The 25681-nt window shown below is 44.4% G+C and overlaps 1 protein-coding gene across 6 annotated transcripts in view; it reads right to left on the bottom strand.

Annotated features, from left to right (window-relative positions):
- LOC101717399 (acetyl-CoA carboxylase 2) overlaps positions 1 to 25681 on the bottom strand; it is a 157379-nt gene that overhangs the window by 106662 nt on the left and 25036 nt on the right. For 2 of the 6 annotated variants that reach the window (XR_015446236.1, XM_004843637.3), the window contains exons 1-2: positions 21439 to 21561; positions 11810 to 12399 (exon numbers count right to left, since the gene is read on the bottom strand). Coding sequence is in view for 5 of the 6 variants with exons in the window: in XM_004843637.3 (XP_004843694.1) it covers positions 11810 to 12390 (581 nt within the window). In the remaining variant the exon portion in view is untranslated. Of the gene's footprint in view, positions 1 to 1115; positions 1371 to 11809; positions 12400 to 20801; positions 20865 to 21438; positions 21562 to 25681 lie in introns of those variants that run through there. The other 4 variants (XM_087198197.1, XM_013071717.3, XM_021257336.2 and 1 more) reach the window with 3 other exon arrangements.

Here is a 25681-nt window from a genome sequence, read left to right as displayed (position 1 = left end):
TTGTGTCCCATCCTGTTCCCAGACACAGGCTTCACACATGGGAGATGTGCAAATGATGTTTACAGAACAGGTAAATCTACCCCAAGAAAGCGACACAGGAAGAGGCAGTGAGTGAGCTTCAAGAGTCTTCCTCACCATGCTGTCTGTAACAGCAAAAAGGAGAAATGGCTCCAATATCTATTATTTGTAAATAATGTGATTTCTTTTTTTCTTTTTTTTTTTTGCTACCAGGGATTGAACTTGGGTCCTTGTGCTTGCACAGCAGGCAGCGAAACCACTGAGCTAAATCCCCGACCCAATAATGTGATTTCTTACACACTATAAGTTATACCCATTTACAGGAACACTCTGCACCCAGTAAAAATGTGGTGTAGAGCAGAGATTGGTAAGCATTTTGTGTCAAGGGCCAGATAGTCAATACTTTAGTTGTTAAAGGCCAGTCTCTGTCCTACTTCTCAATTTTGCCAATGAGGTTCCAACAAAGCCACAGACTGTGCATAAAGTAATGTGTATGGCTATGTTCCAATAAAACTTTGTTTGTGAGGGCTGGGGATTTAGCTCAGTGGTTTCGCCGCCTGCTGCACAAGCGCAAGGACTGGAGTTCGATCTCCGGAACAACAACAAAAAAAAGTACAATAAAATGAAGACAAAAAGGAAAGAAACAAAATCAAATAGGTAAGGCTGAGAACCTCTCATCACAGAGAGGCCTACACTTGCTAATCTGCTCAGAAAATGACCTTAAATTCGATGCCTGCTTGGATCCAGGTCGATTTGCTGCAGGCTTCAGCTTCAAAACGCCCTGCTTCCACAATCATCACCTTTCTCAAGGATAAGGGGAGGAGGAGGGGGAACGCCCCCACCCCCACGCTCCATCTTGAGCTCTCTCGTCCCAGCAACCTCACTCGCTGCCAAGCCTGGCTTCCTCCCGCCAAGGCCAGCTAACTTTTAGAAGAAGGCAGGCTCCATCTACCCACCCGCCAAAGTTATTCTTGCATTTCTTTCAGTGGGGATAAAGGAAAACGAGAATGCGAAGATGAAGACGTAACACCTGACATCAGAGGGAGGACTGCGCAAGTTTACAAAACCTAAGTCATTAAAATTGCACGCTTACTTACTTTACTTTGCGATCAGGGAAACAGACCTTGCACTTGGCAGGACTCATGCTGACCGACCCGCTGGCCAATCCCACCTGGCTCCTGCCAGGATGCAGAGCATGCACCCTCTAATCCCGAAAGTAGACCCCGGTCGCGGGGCCCAGCAGGGCAGCCAGGTCTCGACGACTAGGCGGAGGCGGGATCGTGGGGCGCTTCAGCCCGGGTCCTGCCGCATCCAGCGGGAACCCAAGTCTGTGCAGCTCTTGCTCCATCCCAAGTGCGCCTGGCGCACTGGAATAGGGGGTGTGCGCGCCTAGGCCCCCTAGGACCGCCCCCCCCCCCCCGCACGCAGGGTTTGGCCCCACCCCCAGACTGGGCACCCGGCGACAGAGAGAGGCCAGTACCTTTTTTTTTTTTTTTGGCCAGTAACTATTTTTAAAACCCCTTTCACTTTTCCTAGCTCCCGGACTGGATACAAGAGTTCTAGACTACATACCCTACGTGCTACAGCAACTGATAGGCTTGAACGCACATGATAGGGGAGCGTCACCATTAATGATTTTAATTTTTTTTTTAAGTTAAAGAAAATGAGAGGTCACCACTGTGCCTGGTAAAAACCCTCGTTGTCAAGTCAACTTCTGTCTTCCGGAGTTCTTTTTTGTTTATCCTTTCACCTCTCCTCCCAGGGGCAGAAGTGCTCTGCGGACCCCACCCACCCTCTGCCCCGGAGCTTCCAAGGCCCCCTTTGAACCGTCTGCCTCCCCTAAAGAATAAAGCCAGTGCCTCGAGGCAGGGGAGACCCCAGCTGCCCCGAGATCCTGAATAAACTCGGAATGAGATTGCCGCCGTTCACTGAGCTTGGTCTCCTTTCGTCCTCAAGGCCATGTTACAGTTTTTATTCTCATATCGCAGATGAGGAAACCAAGCCCCAGAGATGTACGTTGCCCAAACTGACAGCACTAAACTCAAATTGATTCCAGTTTGAAGGAACAAAAGATCCAAAACACTGTCTAGAAAACACTACAATAAGAAGTGTAAAGGGATGGAAGTGTAGCTCAGTGGGAGAGCACTTGCCAGCATGCATAAGGCCCTGGGTTCCATTCCCAGCACTACAGAATAATAGCAATAATAATAATAATAACTAAACATGTTCACAGCAAACAAACAAGCGCAAAATAATGTAACTGTTGGCAAATACAAGATGTGATGGTGGGCAGGGGATTTAGCTCAGCAGCACCGCACCTGTCTCGAAACCACAAGGTCCTGAGTTCGATCCCTGGTACCAAAAAAAAAAATGTGACGGAAAAATACAATGAGTGTTAAAATTTAAAGATGTATTACAGTAAAACATACACTACCATTAATTACCCTCAAAATACTCTCCCTTGCTTTGAACATACTTGTCCCATTGTTCTTGTCACTTTCTGAAGCTGTTCTGCAATTCCTCTTTTCTGAGTATTTTTAGTTACACTACTGTGGCTGCCTCAATGTCATGGATTGACTCAAAACATTTACTTTCTATGGTCCTTTTTACTTTTGGGGAAAGCCAGAAGTCATACAGTGCCAGATCCAGTGAATAAGGTAGATGGGGACTCATCCTAAAGTTTTTTACAAGCCTGCCTTTCCATTGGCTGGCACTCGGCAGCAGCATTCATTGTAATATTTTTTAATCGTACTTTGTAGACAAGAAAGGATTTCCAGAATTGTTTAGAAAGTGGCAAGGATGATGGGATGAGTATGCCATCATACTTGATGAGGGAGAATATTTTGATGGCGATTAATGGCAATGTGTCTTTTACTATAATTTTTTTTTGTACCGGGGATCGAACTCAGGATCTTGTGCTTGCAAGGCTGGCGGTGGAACCCACGGAGCTAAATCCCCGGCCCTATAATAAATTTTATTTAAGCATTCACCTCATATTTCAGTCACACCTCATAAATTCATTTCAAATTGCACAGGCAGGGCCACACCTGCAGGGGGCGCTAAGCAGACGCTACAATGTGATGGGTAACCTTTCCCCAGTGGTGTAAGCAGCCCTGCCTGAGGCCTCTTCTCTAAGCATATATTAAAGTAACATCTCAGAAACAGTTTTTGGTTTTTTTAAACTAAAATGTGAGCAAAATTCTCATTTCTTGATTTCTAGATGATTCTTTAAGGCCTTACATTCACTTTCTCCAAAAAAGAAACACGTGGAAAGGTGATTTTTTTTTTTAAACATTTCAAACCAATACCAAAAAGTATCCATCCTCCCAATGATCCAAATTTTAAAATAACCACCTTAACACAGGGAATGCAATCCAAATCCGGAAATAAAGGCATTTCAAAATAACCCCCACCCTACTCAAATCACTTAGGATTGTGCAGAAAACAACTACTCAGCAGCTTCCTTGAATTGTTCTAGATTTTTATTCTTGATTGCCCAAGCCCCAACACTCCTTGAATATTGTGTGGAGATAGATAGATAGATAGATAGATAGATAGATAGATAGATAGATAGATTTTTTTTTTTTTTTTGGTTCCGGGGATTGAACTTGGGTCCTTGCACTTGTGCAGCAGGCGGCAAAACCACTGAGCTAAATCCCCAGCGCTTGTGTGGATATTTTAATTTCTCTTTTAATAAACCTTAAAGATGCTTCATGCACCTCACTTTCACCTGGGATCTCAGAAAGAGGAAGTTCACTTACACGAGCTTAGTTCACAAAAGTGATCATGACATGAATTTGTCTCAAATTCTTTTTTCTTGACAAGGTCTTGCTATGTTGCCCGGGCTGGTCTCCAACTCCTGAGCTCAAGTGATCCTCCTGCCTCAGTCTCTTCAGTAGCTGGGACTACTGGTGCTCACCATTATACCTGACTGTTTTTTCTCTCCCTGCATCATTAGGGAATAGAATACAGGGGACTAGATGATGGGAAAAAAGGAACACTATACAATGCTAAGTGCTACACCACCCTTATGAAAGTATCAATAGTTGTACTTTCCAACAAACATGGATGCAGGTGCCATCTTGTTCTCAGACTTAAGAGAAGCTAAATTTAACCTGTTGGTATTTCAGAGGGAAAACAAAACCCAAGTCAATGACAATACACACACAAAATCAATAAAAATGCATTTGCAGGTGACTTAGTGTGGTGGAAAGATTGTGCAATAAGTGTCCTGGGCCTGTCCTTACCCTCAAATGTGACCTTGAGCAAGACCTTTCTCCCTATTTCCCCATCTATAAAATCATCCATATGTAATTTGTTTTTCTCAAAATACAAATTAAAAGCTCAAGGTCTCCCAGCAAGATAATCTGCAGTAATGGGCCAAGGAGAAAATGGCTCTAAATTAACAACCTTCTCCCCATTTTCCAGCTACTCCCACCCCTATCTCCTGGCTCCTCCCTGCTGCCCATCTCTCCACACACTGTTAGAGCCACACAGGACCTCAGGGCACCCAGTCCAGGCCCCAGAGGGAAGGCAAAGTACCCACGGTCCTGTAGTTTAAAGGCAGCCCAATAAACTGTGCCTGCTTCCTGACCCCTGCTGCTAACAGAAAGACAAGTGAGGAGGAGGCGGGAGGTACCTTCCTGAGCCCAAGCCCCCTCCCCCTGAGGGAGATTAAACAGCAACACCAAGCAGAAGTCTGGAGTCTGATTTCAAACGCTGCTCTGAGCCTATGATTATCTTGCTGGAAGACCTTGAACTTCTCTGGGCTTCAGCTTCTTACTGAGGAAGTGAGAGAGGATGGTTCACTCTTTCCTCCAATATTTTTTTTTTCAGTACTTAGGATTGAATCCTGTAGTGTTCTACCCTCAAGGTATATCACCAACCACCTCTCCTTTTTTTCAAGACAGAGGTTTGCTAAGTCACTAAACTGTACAGGCTGGGATCCAACTTTAGATCTTCCTACCTCAGCCAACCATATAACTGGTATTTCAGGCAAATGCCACCATGCCTGGCCTCCTCCGCTATCACAATGATTATACATTGTTAAAATGTGTTATAAAAATGATATTTGGAGAAGAAAATTTAAGTCAGTCATAATTATACTACATAAAAGACAGTGCTTTTTCACTGGAGATGCTCCTTGCAGTCTCTCTGCACACACAGACACGCGTACACACACACAAACACACAGGCCTCTTAAGCCCAATTATTACACTCAAGCATTTTCTGTGCTTACTAAGTGCCAGGGACTATTGTAGGCACATTACACACAGTCCACAATTCCTTATCTGAAATTCCCAAGACCTGCTTTGGAATTTGAAATTTTTTTGCTTTTCTTAGTAAGGTAAAGTTTTGTATTCCACATTATCACATTGTTTCAGCAGCAGAAAGCATGAATGTTCACACAAAATGGAATGAAGACTATAATTTACTTTATATCAACTCAGGACAGGTTTTGCTTCAGATAAGCTCACTGCCAATTTATAAATATCAGCTTCAGAGATTTCAGCACTATAGCTGAGCGATCCTGAACCTGTGCCAGCCCGTGCAGTGCCCCCCATGGTGTGTTACTCCTGGGAAGCAAGCTAATAAAAAGTGGCTCTGTACCTGGGCCTCTTACACCAGGATGACTGTTCATCAAGCATACCTTTGTTTATGGAGTGGGAAGCAAACTAAGGTCACCCTGAACAGACTTCATTTCACAGTATGCAAGCAACTATTTTGCCACATTGTGTGACATTCTCACCAGCTCTGTTTCTAAGAGTTGCGAGGGATTTCCAAATACTGCTTCCAAGTTCAAGGAAAGGCCAATAATCAAACTTGGACCTGAGATAAACCCAGAGCAGAGGAATTGGGAAGAGAGACCAGAACAGACAGCACAAAGTGCCTGGACTTACAGTCGGGCAGCCCTTGTTCAGTGGGAGAAAGGAGAGGCAGAACAAGTTTGCATAACCATGTACAGTAATGCCTTGTTCACAAATGCCTCTGTTTGTAAACAATTCGGTTCGCAAACAAAAGCATTTGGTAAAATTTTGCTTCCATTCGCACATTCTGCATCTAGTGACAGACATGATCATGGCCATCTTCCCCACACAAACACAAACGCAGCCATCTTCCCCAAAATCGCAAAACAAATTAAGTTCATAAACTTGAGGTGCCACTGTAAAAGTCAGGAGAAAAATTCAAAAGTGGAATTTAACTCCACAAGTAGTCTATACAGTCACAAGGTATATGAGAGAAGAATTTTATGAAAGCAAAAATCTGCTGCTAGAGCTGAGTGTGGTGGTACATGCCTATAATCCCAGCACTTGGGAGGCTGAGGCAGGAGGATCGCCATTAGTTCGAGGCCAGCCTGGGCTACCTAGTGAGTTCAAGGCCAGTCTGAACTATATAGCAAGACCCTGTCACAAAACAATGTGCTGCTAAAGGCAACAACAACAAAATGCCTGTTCATTCATCCATCCATTCATCAGTCCATCTATTCATTTATCCATGTATCCAATCATACATTCATTCCAATGTTTTGTGTACCCCTGGAATGCAGAATTCTGTCTGTGGCAAGCTCATGTTGCTCACTTCATTCATTTAAATATTCATCCAAAGTCTACCATAAGCCAGGACTAGGCAAGGCAGTGGGAAAAGAGACCACTATCAACATGGCCCTGCACTGACAGAATTTGCAGTCCAGTACCAGGAGATAGGCAACAAACAAGTAATCAAATAAGGAAATAAAAGACACAATCTCAATGAGAGATTAAGAATTGTGAAGACAACAGAGGTCAGTAAAGAAATAGGAATAGGGGGCCAGGGATTTAGCTCAGTGGTTCCATCGCTTGCCTTGCAAGCGCAAGGACCTGAGTTAGATCCCTGGTACCAAAACAAAAAACAAAAACAAAGAAATAGGAATAGGGAAGGCCCCTAGAGGAGGTCACTTTGGTGGGCAAAGAGTTGGACCTGATGACAGGACCAGTCATGGAATTTGCAGGGCCCAGTGCAAAGTGGGAATAAGGAGCCCCTTCTTTATTCACAAATTTTTAAGAGTGGCAAGATGCTGACAGCAGAGCATTAAATCAATGGCACTGGTGAGGACAGGGACACCTGGGGTACAGCAAATGAAAGAGCGTTTCAGTTCAAAGAGAGCAGCAAATGCAAAGGCGGGGGAAAGAGGACACAATTATGAATGTTCTAGAATGGGAGGGACAGAGCAGGAAGGGGAAGGCCCCTTTGAAGCCTGAGCACCCTCCCCGGCCACATGCTGGGAGACATGACTTCCATCTAAACCTCTCCAGTCTCCTGCCAGTGGCCTTGCAAGGAAGAACAAAGGCCAGAGGCCCCCTTAGGAAATCACAAAGGAGATCCAGTCACCCCTTTGCTGTGGTTCCTACAGGAGCACAGAGCCCTGGACAAATACCCCAGGTTTCCCCTAGGCCTTTGTTTTCTGTCTTAGAAATGGGTAAAGGGTTAGGCCAGGACTGGAAGGACCAGGCCAATCCCTAGCTCCTGCTTTCATTTGGCAGAAGCTAGGTACCTCAAAATATTAAGAGTACAGACTATTTAGTGGCCACTGTGGTTTGAGTGTGTCTCTCAAAGATTCATATGTTGAAAACTGAATCTCCTAATCCATATGTTGATGGTATTTGGAGCCAGGGCCTTTTCGAGGTGAGGACTAGAGGTTATGAGGGTGGGGGCTCCATGATGGCATTAAATGGCTTTATAGGGAAAAGGAAGAGAGACTGAGCAGGATGCTTGCCCTGTCTGTCCATGGGATTCCTGTGCCATGTTATGATGCAGCCACATGGCCCCCACCAGATATGGCACCATGCTCTTGGATTTCCCAGCATCTAAGATTGTGAGCCAAATAAACCTCTATTTATTTTTTTTATTTTTTTATTTTTTTTATTTTTTGGTACCAGGGATCGAACTCTGGTCCTTGCGCTTCCGCAGCAGGCAGTGAAACCACTGAGCTAAATCCCCGGCCCATAAACCTCTATTTTTAATAAACAACCCAGTTTCAGATGTTTTGTTATAGTAACAACTTATCAGGAATGATAATAGTAATAAAAAGGAAACTTCCTAGATTCCAAAAGGAATCCATATTTGCCCTCTTGGGTCAAGCTTCACTTCCTTGATACTCCAGTGTGTTGCAGGCAACTGGCTGGTTTGCATGGCCACACTGCTGTTGAACAAAACCTATGGGAGGCCAATGATCTACACTGAGCTCGGGGGCCGAGGATGTAGCTCACTGGTTCCCGTGCCCGCCTCGCAAGCGGAAGGACCCAAGTTCGATCCCCAGTACCAAAAAACAAAACAAAACATACACTAAGCTCTTGTACTAGCCCCAGCAGACTAAACTAGAATGGAGTCACTCATGCTAAGTGCCCCACAATCACCTTGAACTCTGAAACGGATCAGTCTTCCAGAAAATAAGAAATTCACACCAGCCAATCAGAAGGGGCCAGCATGTTAAGGAAGTTCTCTGTTTTAACCCTCGAAGACAAGTCACTCAAGAGCTGAGGATTTAGCTCAGTGGTTTTGCCACCTGCTGCACAAGTGCAAGGACCAGAGTTTGATCCTTAGTACCCAAAAAAACAAAACAGGGGCGGGGATTTAGCTCAGTGGTTTTGCCACCTGCTGCACAAGCACAAGAACCCGAGTTCAATCCCCAGTACCAAAAAAATAAATAAAAGAAGAAAAGTCACTCAAGTACAACCAATCTGCTTTTCGTTCCTTGATTCTGCTTTCTTCAGCCCTTTTCTCTCTGTTAAAACAACCTCCACTGTTCAGCTCACTGGAAAACCTGTTCTGTTTTCTACAATGAGATGTTGCCTGGTTCTACAATCACTAATAGAAACCAATGAAATCTTCATAAAAAATGAGTTAGGATTTTGTGCTTTGACACCATTCTCTGTGACCCATGACTCTACAGGACAGGCTGACCTGTAGACCCCAGGAATTGGTATTACCTTCCTATATAAGAGGAAAAGCCCAGTAGTGCCTCCATAAAGACATATTCTGGAGAAAGTTTTTAAAGGGAGTCCTGGATACTAAAATTCTGAAAAAGCACACAGACTGGGGACAAAAAACAGTGTGCCACTGAGCTTTGCGACCACTGGTCACACTTCAGAAGTCTGGTCCAGCCTCCTTGGTCTACAGATGAGGAACTGAAGGCTCAGAAAGGGACCTGCCTAAGGTCACATAGCCCACCAGTCCTCCCTGTGTCCCGTTAAAACTCTTTGACTCTCCCACCAGCCCGCAATGTCCATTCATCTCTATATTCAGCACTGCTAGTCACAAAAAACAAGCTAGTTCTGCTCCTCCCTCTATTCCTTTGTTGGGAAAAGACAAGAATGAAAGATTTATCAATCATGTTAGGTTTTTATGCAATGAAGATACAGGGGCAGGAAATTCACTTAGTATTTTGGCTTCAATTCCTCTCATGAAGATAGGCATTCCTCACCTTCATAAATTCATTAACTCAAAAGCTGTAGCTTATACCCAAAGCAGTGAAGACCCCTCAAAATAGTGGAGGAAGACAGTGGATAGAAAGTTGGGAGATACAGCCCTACTCCAGTTTTAAACTTTCCATTTATTGAGTGTTTTATTCTCTTGCTAAGTAGCTTACAAATATTTATTTAATCCTCACAACTTTCTTGGAATCCAAGAACCAAGGAATAATACTAACAATGTGCCTATTTTATCAAGCCTGTTGGTTTGGTAAATGAAACAGCACAATGAAACATTCACACAGATGGTTCTTGCCCATTAGGTTAAGTTTGTGCTGTCCAATAAAATAGCCAGCATCTACATAGGCTATTTATGATTTACATTAGCTAACATTAAAATTTTATATTAGTCACAAATGGGCACATTTCAAGTGTTCCTCAGCCACATGTGACTGGTGGCTACCACATTAGACAGTACAGTTCTTAAACGTTCTATTCTAGAACATTTCATCGTGGCAGAAATTCCCGTTGAACTACTTTGGTCTAGCTTGAAGGATGCCTTCTTCAAAAGCTCCTCCTTGACCTGACCACATGTTACTAAACTAGATCCCCTTGGGCATTCTGGCTCAGGGTACCTGTTTCCTTCCTGGCACTGGACATATTATCTTGTCTGTTCGCCTGCTTATTTGTGCATATCCCATCTCCTTGCTAAGGTTAGGCTCCTTTACGGCACCAACCACAACCACTCATCCCTCCACTTACTCAGATCTGCTTAGCAAGCTGCCCCACCCCCACCCCGCCCCAGTGCAGATTGGCTTCTCACATGACCTCTGACATCTGGCTATAGGAGAATTGGTTTCATAAACTGAAATTGCCACATGGCAGAAAAGAAAGGAGTTTACAACAGAAAGGATGTTGGAGATCCCTGAATAGAGCACACTGTGCTACATGGAAAGAACATGGGTTTTGCAATTCAGCAGACTTGGCCTTGAACTTATCTCTGCCACTTCCTAGCTGTGTACCTTGGAAAAGAAACTTCACCTCTCTGAGCCTCAGTTTTCTCATCTGTAAAATGGGGGTGTACCACCAGCCCTGCACCCTGGAATAAATAGGTAATTTCTATAAGCTGCAAGAAGAAGAAAGGTGGGGAAGCTCTACATAAATTTGAGTGCTGTGTGCAGTGATGCTGGTAGGCAAGGAACAAGTTCGGGAAAAGGAGCTGTGGAGGAATCCATTGCTTATTAAGTACCTACTGTGTACCAGACTGCATACTTTATAAACATTATTTTATTCAATCCTTTCCACATCTTACAGAGGAGGGACTGAGGTTAGGAGAAGTGAAGGTCATTCCCAAGGTCACATACACGAGGAAGTGGCAGAGCCAAGAGCTGAACCCAATCCTGCTGGAAAGGCTATGCTCTTTGTACCTGACTCTGCAGGCTTCTCTTCCTTAACCCTTCCCTTTATTTTTTTTTCTTCCTATTTCCAGCAATCAGGGTTAAAATTAAAATCACTGAGAACATGGATATATATGACAGACCTCATCCAGATTTTTTTCTCATTTTGGCAGAGGACAGGAGATACTTAAAGGAAAAGCCAGTAAGACTTCACCCCAGGGGAGAAAAACAGACTGAAATGAAGGAATACTGGAGCGAGAGCGGAGGTCTCTCTGGCCAGCAGTTAGGGTTGGTCAGTGGCTCTCTTCGTTTCTCTGTTCTCCTGTATTTCCAAGTTTTCTGCCTGTGACTGCTTTGTTTCATTTGTAAGGTTCATAACAAAACAAATAAAAACAAAGCTACCAACTGTACCCCTGGGTAGTCTCATTTGTTATGAGCCTACAGATATTCATTTCCAACAGTCAAGTTCATGCAGAGGGCTATAGGACTTGAGTTTCTGCTTTTTAGGTATCATGGGGGAAAAGGCTTGGTTTTTCAGTTGTTAGTTATCTGCTGAAAAATGAGTGGGTGAATGAATGGATGAATGAATGAATGTCTTTTAGGAGGCAGGGAGAATGTCTCTCCTTCCATGATCCCAGGATCATCTGTGTCTCTTTGGCTTAAATTGCAACTAGTTATATGCAGGATCACTTTCCCTAGCTGGGCTGAGCTCTTCTAGAAAGCCAATTTCCTGGCACAGGGTCCCAAACACCTATTAGGTGTGCAATAAATGATTCTGAAAGGCAGGAAGAAAGGAAGCAAAGAAGGCGGGCACATGTCTTCTGCATTTTTACACAGCAATCTTGAAGGGTTGTCATCAGGCACAGCTTGACTTAGGGGCGAGGCCAGAAAGGATTCAAGCCACATCCTGCTCTACACCCCACACTGTGAGAAGAAAGGGCACATTACCTCATAGTTGGGGGGTGTGTCTCAGGTTCCCCAGAGATGGGAGCTGCCTCTGGAGACAGGTTGCCCAAGCTGGCCCGGCTGCCTTTCCGGGAAGATTCTCGAAACAAGCCAGCTCCGGGGTCTTCATCAGAGGAGCAGTCATCAAAGGAGCCCACGATGAAGTTGGTCATCATCTGCCTCTTGATGTGTGCCTGCCTCTCGTTCTCTCTGGAGAGGTAAGCACCTTTCCCATTGTCTTGACGTTCTGGGGAAGGCCATGTGTCACTGGAAGAAGCAGGGTTTCTTGGGGGCTTCTGGTGTGAGAACGGCAGGGAGTTTCTCTGTGGACGGGCATATCCGGGGTCTTTGTGGGAGGCTGGCTCTGCCTGGTTAGGAGTATCTAGAGGTGAGCTGCTATGGCTGCTGTTCATTTGCAATGGCTCTTCTGAACTGTCTGAGGCTGGAAAGGTCTCCTGGTCCGCGCTGAAGCTCACTTCCAAGTTACTGTTGGTCACTGGTTTGGGCTCCGTCATTTTCTCCCAGATTTTTAAGAAGGTCAGGCAGGAGAAAATCAGGCAAGATAGAAAAAGGAGAAGGACCATTCAGAAAATCTGTAAAGAAAAAAAAGAGACATTTTATGGTTCACATAATAGTTATTTTTCTCCCAAAGGCATTAGATGTGTGAGAGGTAGCTGGAGTTCTATGCACAGGACAGAGAGTAGAGATGGGGTTCTCCTTCCAGCTCAGTCCACATTGTGCTTTGTGGCCTTGGGTATGCTTAATAACCCTCATGGGGGGCTGGGGATTTAGCTCAGTGGTTCCACCGCCTGCCTAGCAAGCGGAAGGTCCTGAGTTCAATCCCCGGTACTGGGATAAAAAAACAAACAAACAAAAATAACCCTCATGGATCTGATTCCTGACTCTAGGCAGATGTTGTGGTGTGAGGGTGTCTTCCAAAGTTCATGTGCTAGAAGCTTAACAGTGTTGAAATGTGGGGTCTCTAAGAGGCAATAAGGCTATGAGAACAGGGGAGAATGTTGTTGTTGTGGGAGTGCGTTTGTTATCATGAAGGTGAATTTTTATAAAATAACTTCAGACTTCTCTGGCTCTCTGTCAAGTGTTCTCTTGCCCCTCTGCCTCTGACATGGGGTGATGCAGTAAGATGGCCCTTGCTAAACACAGGAACTTTGATCTTGGACTTCTCAGCCTCCAGAACCTTAAAAAAATAAATCTGTTTTTATAAATTACCCAGCCTCAGTTATTCTGTCATATCATCATGAAGCAGACTAAGACAGTGTACAGTTCAATAGGACTAAAAATATCAACACATGCTCAACATAAATCATCAACATGCATGTATGAGATAGTATACTACATTAAAGGACTCCATTCTAGCAGCATTATGCATACACCAAAAAGTAAAAACAACCCAGATGTCCATTAACTAATGAATATATAAACAGAATGTGGTATATCCATACAATGGATTATTATTTGGTGACAGAAAGGAATGAAACACTGATCTAAGCTACAATGTGGATGAAATTTGAAAACATTATGCTAAGTGAAAGAAGCCCATCACAAAAGATCATAGATTGTATGATCCCATGTGTATGACATGTTCAGAACAGGGAAGTCCATAGAGACAGAAAGATTAGTGGTTGCTGGGGAGGGTGGGGGTAATGGGAAAACAATGATGGTTAAATGTCTAGGGTTTGTCTGGAGTGATGAAAATGTTCTAAAGCTGGTTGTGGTGAAAGGGGTCCACAACTCTGAACACAGTGAAAAACACTGACTTTGTCTTACGATGAGTGGATTGTATGGTATGTAAATTATATCTCAATAAAACTGCTATTTTTTTAAAGATTCAACTGTATAGTTAGCCCTCTGTATCAGTGGGTTCCATACTTGTGATTCAACTAACCATGAATCAAAAATATTTGGGGGGAAAATTGTACCTGTACTGAACATATACAGACTTTTTCTTGTTATTTTCCCTAAATAATAGAGCATAACAGCAGTTTACATAGCATTGCTATTGCATTGGGGACTTTAAGTAATCTAGAGAGGATTTAAAGTACATGGGAAGATTTGTCCAGCTTAGAAACAAATACACCGTCCTATGTTAGAGTTTGGCATCTATGTAGGTTCCTGGAACCAATGTGCTGAGGATACCAAAGAATGACCATATTCTACTTTATAAATAGAAGGCTATTACTGTTTGTGCCATCCTCCTCTTAATCATCATCATCACCATATTATTATCAGAGTCATCATCACAGCCCTGGAAGCAGGAAGGGCACCATGCCTTACTCCCCAGTACACCTGACTTAGGTATGCTTGCCACTAAGATGGGGTGGAAACAAGGCAGGGTTGAGAGGGGGTCTATTCTGGGGTTTAGAACACTATATATAAGGGCTTAACAAGTATGTGTGGATTGAATTGATTCAGACAGTCTGATTTCTCCCATCCAAGTACTGATCAGGCCCGGTCTTATTTAGCTTCTGATATCTGAGATCGGACAATATCGTCATATTGTGGCCCCAGACAGACACTCTGATTTCTAAGCCATGCCTCTTCCTACCACACTAACTATACACTATTGATGAGCAGATAATTATTATTTGAAAGAGATACTGTTTCTCACAAATGGGACCTGAACATACTTCAACAACTTCCGAACCAATTCTGCAGGCTGGGGAGGTAGTTCAATGGTAGAGCGCTTGCCTAGCTGGTATGTAAGGCCCTGGGTTTGACCCCAGTGTGATAAAAATAAACAAACCAATTTGCCACAATTATATGCCAGAAGCACTAAAAAAATCAAGACTACAAAGCTCAAGCAGATCAATTTGATATCTAAATAGTATTTTCTGGGCCCAGGATTTAGCTCAGTGGCACTGTGCCTGCTTTCCGAACACAAGGTCCTGAGTTCAATTCCCAATATCATTAAAAAAAAAAAAAGTCTTTTCTTACCTAATTTCAGCACAATGTCCTGAAGAGAAGTGGCAAAGTACTCGTGAACACTCTTGGCAACAGAATTATTGAAATACTGGCAAGGGTTTAAAGTAATACACAGGGTCAGGAGGCTTTTTAAGGTTTCTTTTAAGGTCACCATTTTTCTTTTTATAGAAAAGTAACTCGAAGGTAGTTCAACATCAACACAACACACCACATTAACAGAACAAAGGAAAAGTCTCATGATCATCTAGAGACACACACACACACACGCAGCGTTTGACAAAATCCAACATCTTTTCCTGACTAAGAAAAAACATTCAGGCAAGCAGGAGCGGAATAATAAAAAGTACATTTATGAAAAACAGCTAACATTCCACTCAGTGGTGAAGACAGTAGACAGCATTCCTTCTGAGAGCAAGACTAAGACTAGGATCCCCACCCTCAACCATTACTATTTAACACTATACTGAAAGTTCTAGACAGAGCAATTAGACAATAAGAAGAAACAGAAGACATCCAAATTGGAAAGGAAGAAGTAAAATCATCTCTATTTGTAGAAGATATAATCGTATACACAGGAAATCCCAAAGAATCCACACAATAAATTACTAGACATAATCGATTAAATTGTAGGATATATCAACATGCAAAAGTCAGTAATATTTGCATACATAAGCAATTAGCAATCTGAAAAGGAAGCAAAGAAAACAATTTGGTACTGCAACCATGTACTAATAAAAATAAAAGTGAAAAAAAAAGAAAAAAATGGAATTTCCCCAACTTTAAATGTACTATATTAAATAACAATAACTATATTAAATAACTATATTAAATAACAATAAAAACTGCATAGACTGATCTACCCCTTCTAATATCAGCAAAAAGAAGGAATAAAAGAATAATTCCATTAACAAATAGCATCCAAAAAAATAAAATACCTGGCACTATATTTAACCAAGGAGGTAAACGACCTGTATAGTGAAAGCTACAAAACATTGAGGATATAAATTAGAGAAGACTTAAATGGAAAGACATACCACACTCATGGATTGGAAGACTCGGTATTGCTCAGTATTTGGTTGTGCCACCCAAAGCAATATACAGGTTCCTATAGCATTGCAAGGGGCCCCTAAATAGCCAAGACAATCTTTAAAAATAACAGAGGCTCACATTTCTTAATTTCAAAATTTACTACAGAGCTACAGTAAACAAAGCTATGGTACTGGCACAAGGTTAGACTAATGGAATAGATTAGAGTACAAATCTAAACCCAGATGTCTATAGTCAGTTTATTTTTGCCAAGGTTATCAAGAACACTCAGTACAGCCGGGGATTTAGGTCAGTGGTGCTGCTGCCTGCCTCATAAACACAAGATCCAGAGTTTGATCCCGGGTACAAAAAAAAAAAAGAACACTCAGTACATACAGAAGCCTGCAACATGTGGTGTTGGGACAAATACATTTTTATATGTGGAAGAATGAGATTGGACCCTACTTCATATAATATAATATATAATATAATTAAAAATGGATCAAAGATCTACATATAGGAGCTAAAAATCATAAAATTCTGAGAAGAAAAACATAAAGGTAAATCTTCATGACCTTGGGTTTAACAATGGAGTCTTAGACATTACACTAAAAGCATTAGCAGCAACACAAGAAAAAAATAAATTGGATTTCACCAAAATAAAAAACTTTTGAGAATCAAAGGACACTATTAAAAATTGAAAGATAGGGGGCCAGGGATTTAGCTCAGTGGTTCCAGTGCCTGCCTCACAAGTGCAAGGTCCTGAGTTCGCTCCCTGGTACCAAAAGAAAAAAAAAAAATTGAAAGATAATCTACAGGATGAGAGAGATACTTGCAAATTGTGTCTCTGATAAGGATCTAGTGTCCAGAATAGATAAAGAACTATAACTCAACAACAAAAAGACAAACACAATTCACTTTAAAAATGCGCCAAGAACTTGAATAAATATTTCTCAAAGAAGATACACAAATAATAAACACAAGAAAAGATATTCAACATCCTTAGTCATAACAAATTCAAACCAAAACCAAAGTGACACATCAACTAGGATGGCTATAATCCAAAAGAGAGAGACAAGGCGGGTGCAGTGGTCGGGGAGTGTCCCCCAGAGGTTCATGTGTTAAAAGTGTGGTCTCCAGGGCAGTGCTATTGGGAAGTAGGGCTTACTAGGAGGTCCTTAGGGCCCTGGGGGTGTGCCCTCAGACTATGGGATTGTGGAACCCTGGCCTGTCCACCCTCTTACTCTGTTTCTGGTTCATAACATGAATGGTTTACTCCATCATGTGCTCCTACCATTATGTGCTGCCTCGTTAGAGACCTAAGGTAAACTAGGGATGTAGCTCTGCAGTAGAGCACTTGCCTAGCCTATGCAAGACCCTGGGTTCGACCCCTAGCACCTTAAAACAAATAAACAAAAAACAAACAAAAAAGCAGACACGAAATGCAATAGAGCCACTTGATCTTGGACTTCCAAATAAGTGAGTCAAAATAACCCTTTTCTGGGGCCAGGGATATAGCTCAGTGGTTCTGCCGCCTGCCTCAAAAATGCAAGGTTCTGAGTTCGATCTCTGGTACCAAAAATAATCCTTTTCTTATTATGAGGTGATTGCATCAGGCATTTCCTCACACTGATAGAAATCTGACTAACTTATATAATGAAAAATTAAGTAATAAGTGTTGGTGAGAATGTACAGAAATTGGCATACTTATAATCCTAGTATTCTGGGAGGCTGAAGCAAGGGATTGCAAGTTCGGACCCAGCCTGAGCAACCGACTTAGTAAGACTCTGTCTCAAAAACAAACAAATAAATAAACAAACAAAAAACAGCTGGGGAGTTCTAGCTCAGTGTGAAGGTTCTGGGTTCAATCCCTAGTATTGTAAAAACAAAAAAACTCAAGAAATTAGAACCCTTGCTGATTTCCTGTGGAATTTTAAAATAAGGGAGCTGCTGTGGAACCAGTTTGGAGTGGTTTCTTTAAAAACTGAAAACAGAGCCAGCCATGGTGGTGCATGCCTATAATCCTAGCATTCTGGTTGGCTGAGGCAGGAGGGTCATAAACTCAAGCCCAACCTGGGCAACTTACCCACTTAGTGATACCCTGTCTCAAAATTTAAAAAAATTTTTAAATATTGGGGATGTAGCTCAGTACAAAGGCCCTGAGTTTGATCCCCAGTACCAAGAAATAGAAAGAAGAGGAGGAGGAGGAAGAAAAGGAGGAGGAGGAGACAATTACCATAAGATCCAGCAATCTCACTCCTAGGTATATCCCAAGATAACTGAATAAATAAAGAAATACATAGCAGCACTATGGGTATCTTTCTGATGACCAAGGTTGCTCCTGCTCCAGGATTTCTCAATCTTGGCACTACTGACACTTGGGGCTATGGGATTATTTGTGTTGCAGGACTGTTCTGTGCATGATAGTAGGTTGAACTATATCCCTGGCCTGTGCCCATTAAATGCCAGTAGTATCTCCTCCTTCAGTTGTCACAACCAAAAATGTCTCTAGATATTGACAAATATCTTGTAGGAGACAAAATCACCTGGTTTGGAATCACTGTTCTTAACACATATGCTTCCTTTCTGCTTCAAAATGGTGAGCTGAAAGTGTCTATTTTTTACTGTAACAGTTAGGTTTATTTTATACTGTAATACTGGCAATAAGTACTCCTCCAGAAAAAATTTGAAAATGTCAGCAAGAAAGGTCAGGGGCCTGCAAGCGCTGGCTCATCCATGGCCTCAAGAGGGATTATGAAATTAGTAATAGGGAGATGGCATTGTCAAAACTGTTGCAAAAGCTAACCTGGCTTCCCTAGAGGTCAAAAAGGTTCAAATTGTACATCCTCCCCAAGCAGGGGGATGTGACAGACAGGGTGTGAGGGCCCTTCTAGGCCTAGCTTCTGTGAAGTGGCCACTCCCTTCTCCTGTGTCCTACAGACTGCCCCCTTGGGCTCCATGGTGAGCCCAGCCCGGCCACCAAGGTAGCCAGTGGGCACAGATTTCCACATGGCAACACGGATGGTGCCATGTGGAAATGGGCTGCTTGTTGTCTCTGCCTTCTCTTACCAATTGGATGGCCCATAGAGACATTAATTTCTGCATCCTTGTACCCAGGTTGGTGCTTGGCATACAATAGGTGCTCAATAACTGTGTGCTAAATGAATGAATGAATCCATGTACACACATTGTGCACCAATCAACATGATCCAAGCTGGAATTTTGATTTTCGGGTCTCAAGTCTGCGCCTGTACTCAGGAACATTAAGGGAGTGGACTAGTGTCACCCTGGTGGCTGTAAAGGACAGCACCAAGGAGAATGTCTTCTACAAAAGTGACCAATTTTAGGCAAATTTTAAATGTGTACATTTCAAATTTTGAGAATTAAAAAATAGCAAGAGCATATAACTGCTATGCTGAGTGTTACACCCAGTGAGAGAGAACCAACCAGAGACCGATATTAAATCCACACAGGAGTTTATTACCGGCCGGGATCCGAGCCGAGCATCGGACTCAAGCCTCGACTTGGGGGAGACAAACATGTTTTATACACCTTTGAGGCTAGCAGTTTCTAGGCCCCCCTATGGGATAGAACTAGTAAAGCAGGGCTGGGGATTTACCTCACTGGTTCTGCCGCCTGCCTCGCAAGCACAGGGACCCGAGTTCGATCCCCAGTACCAAAAAAAAAAAAAAAGAACTAGTAAAGCAAACAAAAGATACAGAAGCAGAATGTCCTGCTGTTAGAACGTTTGTAAAACAATAGTTGATTAATTGTTGTTTCTAAGACACTCTCTAAGGGGAGGAGGTTTCTAAGCTTCCTCCTTTTGAGTTCATCTAAAGGGCAGGCAGGTGGGTCGTTCAGCAGCAATATGGAGTCTGTCTTGCTAACTAGGGTCCTTCACTGAGCAAATCTCTGTCCCAGACAAAAAATAAATTTTAGGGCTGGCGATTTAGCTCAGTGGTTCCACCGCCTGCTTCATAAGGGCAAGGTCCAGAGTTTGATCCACGGTACCAAAATAAATAAAAATATAAATAAATTTTAAGTTATATAAGGATGAAAAAAGAGCAAGATCAAAGCAAAAATATGCTACAAGCTTGTGTCTGACCACCTGCCCATCCACTCAAGCCCTCTCCCCACCTACCACTATCTCTATTAGTCTGTTTTACATTGCCTGATGGTGGCTGCTTTATAAAGAAGAGAGGTTTATTTAGCTCAGAGTTCTGGAGATCCAAGAACCTAGGTCCAGCCCCTGAGTAGGAGGAAGAGGTCACATGGCAAGAGAGGAGCCAGAGGGATTCAGGAGCAATACTTGCTCTTTTCATAACAACTCATTCTCCCGAGAACTAAGTCAGTCTTCAAAGCCAGAATTAATCCCTTCTTAGGGCCTTGTGTCCAGCACCTGATTGCCTCGCACTGGGCCTCACCTTTTAAAGGTTCCACTGATCCTCAATGTCGCAGCACTGGGGGCCAAGCCTCCAGCACGTGAACCTCCGGGGGACACACTGAAACCTTGTCTAAAGCACAGCACCACCCTCCTCTCCACAGACCCAATCAGCCAGCCATTCTTCCAAGCAGGCCGGACTTCCTGAGAATGTTGCCGGTGAATTTGCATAACACAAAGCCCGCCGCATAACTTGATTGGCTTTCCATAGGGAATGAGCCCCATTTACCTGCCTCCCGCTTGCTCTTTCTATAACATCTATACATCCAGAGCATCACACACACAAAAGCCATCAAGTTTCTTGAGTGCCTTCCAGCTTCCTAGACTACACTGCCACCTCCCTCTGGTCCCCAGAGCAACTTGACGAGTATTATTATTGTTACTGCCACTATTTACTTCCACTTTATATTTGGTAAACTGTGGCTCAGAGAAACTCATTCACTTGCCCTGGCTCAAATCCTTGGCCTAACTCCCACACTCTTCCCATCCACTGAAAATGGATATCAATAAATTCCATAAGGCAGAGAGTATTACAACAAGCACTGAGATACAATTTGGAAATCAGACAAACGCCTGCATGTGTACCTTTAAGATGGAGCAGCAGCCTTGACGTGGTGGTTACACTTGTATTTCCAGCCCTCTGGGAGGCTAAGACAGAAGGATCAAAAGTTCAAGCCCACCCTGAGCAACTTAGTGACTTAACTGAACCCTGTCTCAAAATAAACAATGAAAAGGGCTGGGAATGTAGTTCAGTGCAAATGCTGTGGGCTCAGTCTTCAGTACCACAAAAAACAGAAAGACAGAGCAGCAGATCAGCATGTAAACTAACAATGCCAGATGTGGACAGTTGGCTAAAGCAGACACTGCTCAACTGCGAGCGCCCTCCCACCGAGCAGCACCCCAGCCCTATTTTTATTTCTTGCTAGTTGGACAAAGTAAGAGCTGCCTGTTGCCATAGCACTTGGGCCTCTCACGCTGAGGTCAGAAAAGCAGTCAGTTCAACAGGTGCTGCAACAGCGAGGCAACAGCAGTGGAGGGAATGGAGATTAGGCTTTCATTTCTGCCCCTCCACACACAACCCCCACCCCAGCCATGGCACACACCCATACTTGTCGAGGTCTGAGGGACACAGAGGGAAGAATGTCAGTGCCCAGCAATCCCCTTCCGCCCTTGGACTTCTCCTCCCACCCAGATGAAGGCCTGGGCACTCGCTGTCACTTACTGTGGTCATTGGGGACAGGGCCACAAGCTCCATTCCTCTGTCAGTCTGAGAGGAACCCACAGAGTGACTAAGGGAGCCTGGAGTGTCAGCTTTCAGCAGGAGGGTGGTGCTGTGCTGCGTCAGGCCATGAGGGAGGGACTTGGATGGGCCCTCCTGCCTTTGACCTTATCTGTTACCCACTACTTTCAGCCATTCGTGAAGGTCCTGGCTCAACCCTCACCTGACTTCAGGCTCAGGTACTGGAGAGGCTGGCTGCACACCAACTCTCTGGGGCTCACTGGGCCAGAGGCCATCTCCCTCTGGCTTGCCACATTTCTGTCCTTCAGCCTACTGTCACTCAGGCAATTGTACCCTGCCCATCATGTCTCTGGAGTAGGTTTTAAAGGCTCCCATGGTCATGACAGGAAAACAAGACAGAGCCTTCCCAGGAGGGGAGGGATAGGCTCAGCATAGCTTGGGTTTGCTCACTGGACCTGAAGCAGAGAAGTAACAGGATTGGGATAGATGGGGGGTGGGGGGGTGGGGGGTGGCTGAGGACCCTCCAGCTGGCAGGAGCGGGTATGGCGTCCTTTTGCACATCCAGAGATAGCCAGATGGATAGCACAAGCCAGGGATGGCTGCTGGAGGTGAAAGGGAGCCCTGTGTGAATGACTTCACCTGTGACCCAGCTATAAGGGGGGCGGCTCAGGTCAGAGTTTCTCAACAGCCACCTGTTCCCAGCAGAGGCTACCACAGGGAAACATGGGGACTGCCAAGCCCAGCATTCTTGTTTTATATAAGCAGAGGCCCATGTGAAATGAACAATACCTGGATCCCACCCAGCTCCAGGACAGCACTCCGTCTGCACCATGGCATTATTGGCAGCAAAAATCAACTGTCACTGGGCACCCTGTTGGTTCCCTGAAAACTGACCCATGTGCACACTGTGGCTCTGCCACCATGACTGGGTGAGCCCTGGGCAAGTTAAATACCCTCTTTGATCCTCAGTCTCACATGCCAAATGAGGAGGAAGGAGGAAGGCACCCCGGTCATGAGGGTTCAGTGAGATCAGACCCAAGGGCACACAGCAGTGTGCTGGGTTCCTAGCGATGGCCACGCAGCACCTGCATTCAGGGACTTCAAGCAGGTGCCTCCTGGGTTTATGATCTCACTGGGAAGCAAACAGCGTCACAGAGGAGTGTGGAGGCACCATCAGAATAGTGACCAAGGAGAGACCAGTGGCACAGAGAGGGCGCATGGCTGCAGGAGAGGGGTGCTGCATTGGAGTGCAAGGCAAGGCTTTCGGAAAGCAGAGAAGGGAAGGAGGGTGACAGCCAGGTGCAGGCTGAGAGGAGGACAGGCACAGCAGGATGCACAGAAGCCCACAAGCAGGATGGAGCCTGTGCTCTCCAGGAACCAAAGCAGGCCAGCCGGCCTGGAGCTGAGATACAGGTGGGGATGAGGCAGCAGAGGGCACTGGGCAGGGCCCTGGGACTGTGAGGGGATTCTTTCCTTGGAGCTTGCAGAGCTACAGCCCACGCAAGGAGCAGAGACACCAGGGTCCAGCTATCTGCACTGCAATCATGGCTCCATCACCCACAGGCTGTGTGAACATGGGTGTGGGAGGTAACATGAGCCTTAGTGTCATGGTTTACATCTGGATGTCCTCCAAAACCTCATGCACTCACAGATGGGGCTTTTAGGAGGCGATCAAATCGTGGGGGCATGAAACTCATCAGTAGGTTAATCTGTCTACTCTTCCATTTGTTTATACCTAAAAGCAATGTGGGAAGTGAGGCCTGGCTGGAGGAGGTGGGTCACTGGGCATGGCCTGAAAGGGTGTATCTCCTTCCCTCCTCCCTCAGTCCTTCTCTCTGCTTCACAGCCATGCCATAAGCGAGCCTCCTCTGCCATGCCACCCTGCCTTGGAGCCAGCTGACTATGGACTGAAACCTCTACAAACTGTGAGTCAAAATAAACTTTTCCTCCTTTAAACCATGGGTGTCAGGTATTGTGACCCAGCAATGAGAAGGTAACTAAGGCATTTAGTTTACCCACCTGTAAAATGGGGATAATAATAGTACCAAGCCCAACCAGCCCTTTGGGGTGAGCTCACATGGGTGAATTTCTTAGCCTTGCATAAATGGAGCTGGCACCCAAGAGCATGACTGGAGTGTTCTTCTCGTGTATATTGTTACTCAAGGTATTGCTATTGGCTGGCCTTGAAGACCAAGGCTCTTTGTTTTGTTTCTCCTTTTCTGGTTTTTGAGACAGGGTCTTGCTATGTAGCCCAGACTGGTGTCAAACTTTCAATCCTCCTGCCTCGGACACCCAAGAGGTGGCATCACACGTGTGCACCACCATACCTGGCTTAAACCAAGGCTCTTTCTGCAACACTTTACCATGATGCCAGCTGTCACGTGGTGGGTACCTTTTCCACCAATTGGTCCGTGGCCTCTACCCGTGCTGGTCCCGGGGCAGGACTACTACAGTATCAGCCTGCCAGGCAGTGGGAGCAACTTGGCAGGAGGTGGACTGAGAAGGTCCAGGCATCTAGAAAAGGCCTTTTATGTATACACAGGTGCACCTGTCTGTCCCACACGATCTCCACCACAGAGGCCCAGCCACCTGCTCCCCACTAGGGACAGACGCTCTGCTTCAAGGCTGATCCAGGGCTTTCCTGCAGCTCTAGAGATCTTGATGCCAATGTCAGTGGGAATCAATTGAGCCCCAAGGGTAATTTGCCTTCCTAAAAAGCATTCTGCCCCTTCCAGATATAAAAGCAAAATCAACTCTAGACCCAGAATCCAGGCATCATGTCTTGCCACCCTCACTATGCAGGAAAACATTCAGTGTTGGTTATGCATTTGTACCTTTGAACCATAGATTTCTAGACTTTTTGGTGGGATTTTTGGGGAGGGGGGTTCACACAGCTATGTCCCCAGCCCTTTAAAAATTAAACAAAACAAATTTTTTTTTCTTGGAGACAAGGTCTAAGTAACTAAATTGCCCAGGCTAGACTTGAACTTGCGATCCTCCTGCCTCAGCCGCCCAGAGTGCTGGGATTATAGGTGTGCACTACCACACTTGGCTAGCTTTTCAGTTGTGAGTAATACCACCCTCACAAGACTCCTATAAGTACTAAAGAATGAGAATGTGCCGTGCAAATAAAGGGCATCAATAACAGACTTGAGGGCTACTTTACCTTGCTAACATGTAGCAATGCAGAAGTCTCCAGGTACAGGGGAGAGGGTTTGAAGGATCCCTAGTTTACATCTGATGAAGCGTAAGCTTTACTGATGGATCAGGCTTGTGTCAAAAACTAAGTAATTTTTGTGTTTGAAACTATCCTATGAGCAACACAATGTATTGGTTGGAGTATGGGGTCTACAGAGGCTGGATTCAAGTTCTTTCTCATTCTTATGTGACCTTCAACAAACTTCTTCGCCTTTCTGAGTCTTGGTTCTCTTGTACAATGGGGATGGTAAGGCTGGGCGAAGTGGCATGTGCCTGTAATCCCAGCTCTTTGGGAGGCAAAGCAGGAAGATCATAAGTATGAAGCCTGCCAGGGCAACTTATTTGACCCTGTCTCAAAATAAAATGATAAAAAGGGTAGGTATATGGCTCAGCACTACTTGGGTTCAACCCTCAGAACTGCAAAAAAACAAAACAAAAAAAAGCACAATGAAGATGATAAGGATGGCTTTCCCATAGTTTCGGTGAGGCTTAAGTGAACAATTCTAAATGAAGCCCACAATGAGAGAATGCCAACACTTACTGCACTCTCCACAATGTTTCAAGCATTGTGCTAAGTCCTTTATCTAACATCAAATTCAAGCTACTTGTTCTCTCTCACTTGGGCCATTGCACAAGCCTCCTAAGCCATCTCCCTGGCCCGTTTTGTCCCTCTGGTCCAGAAAACACAGAGGAGCCAAAATATCTTGTAGGAAGTTTCCAGACATGCCTAGTTTCTGAATTATGATTTCTAAGTACCTTTCTCACTGAAGGGACCCAGGACTTTTCGGAGAAATGACTGATGGCTGAGGCAGAAATGTACATGATGAGATGTCTTGTACCTGAAAGCAAGGAACCTCCAAGGGCCCTGCTAAAGACAGGGCCACCAAAGTATGATTGTGGCCACTGGGCATAGTGACATGTGCCTGCAAATCCCAGCTCCCTGGGAGGCTGTGGCAGAAGAACTGCAAGTAGAGCCTGGGCAACTTAGGGAGACCCTGTCTCAAAATATGAAAGAAAATTTTAAAAG

Source organism: Heterocephalus glaber, unplaced genomic scaffold (genome assembly GCF_053883595.1).
Source record: "Heterocephalus glaber isolate CG9 unplaced genomic scaffold, H.glaber_assembly_v1.0 deba00001687, whole genome shotgun sequence".
Classification (NCBI taxonomy): domain Eukaryota; kingdom Metazoa; phylum Chordata; class Mammalia; order Rodentia; family Bathyergidae; genus Heterocephalus; species Heterocephalus glaber.
Note: the sequence above shows the minus strand (reverse complement) of the source record. Positions and strands in the feature narration are given on the sequence as shown.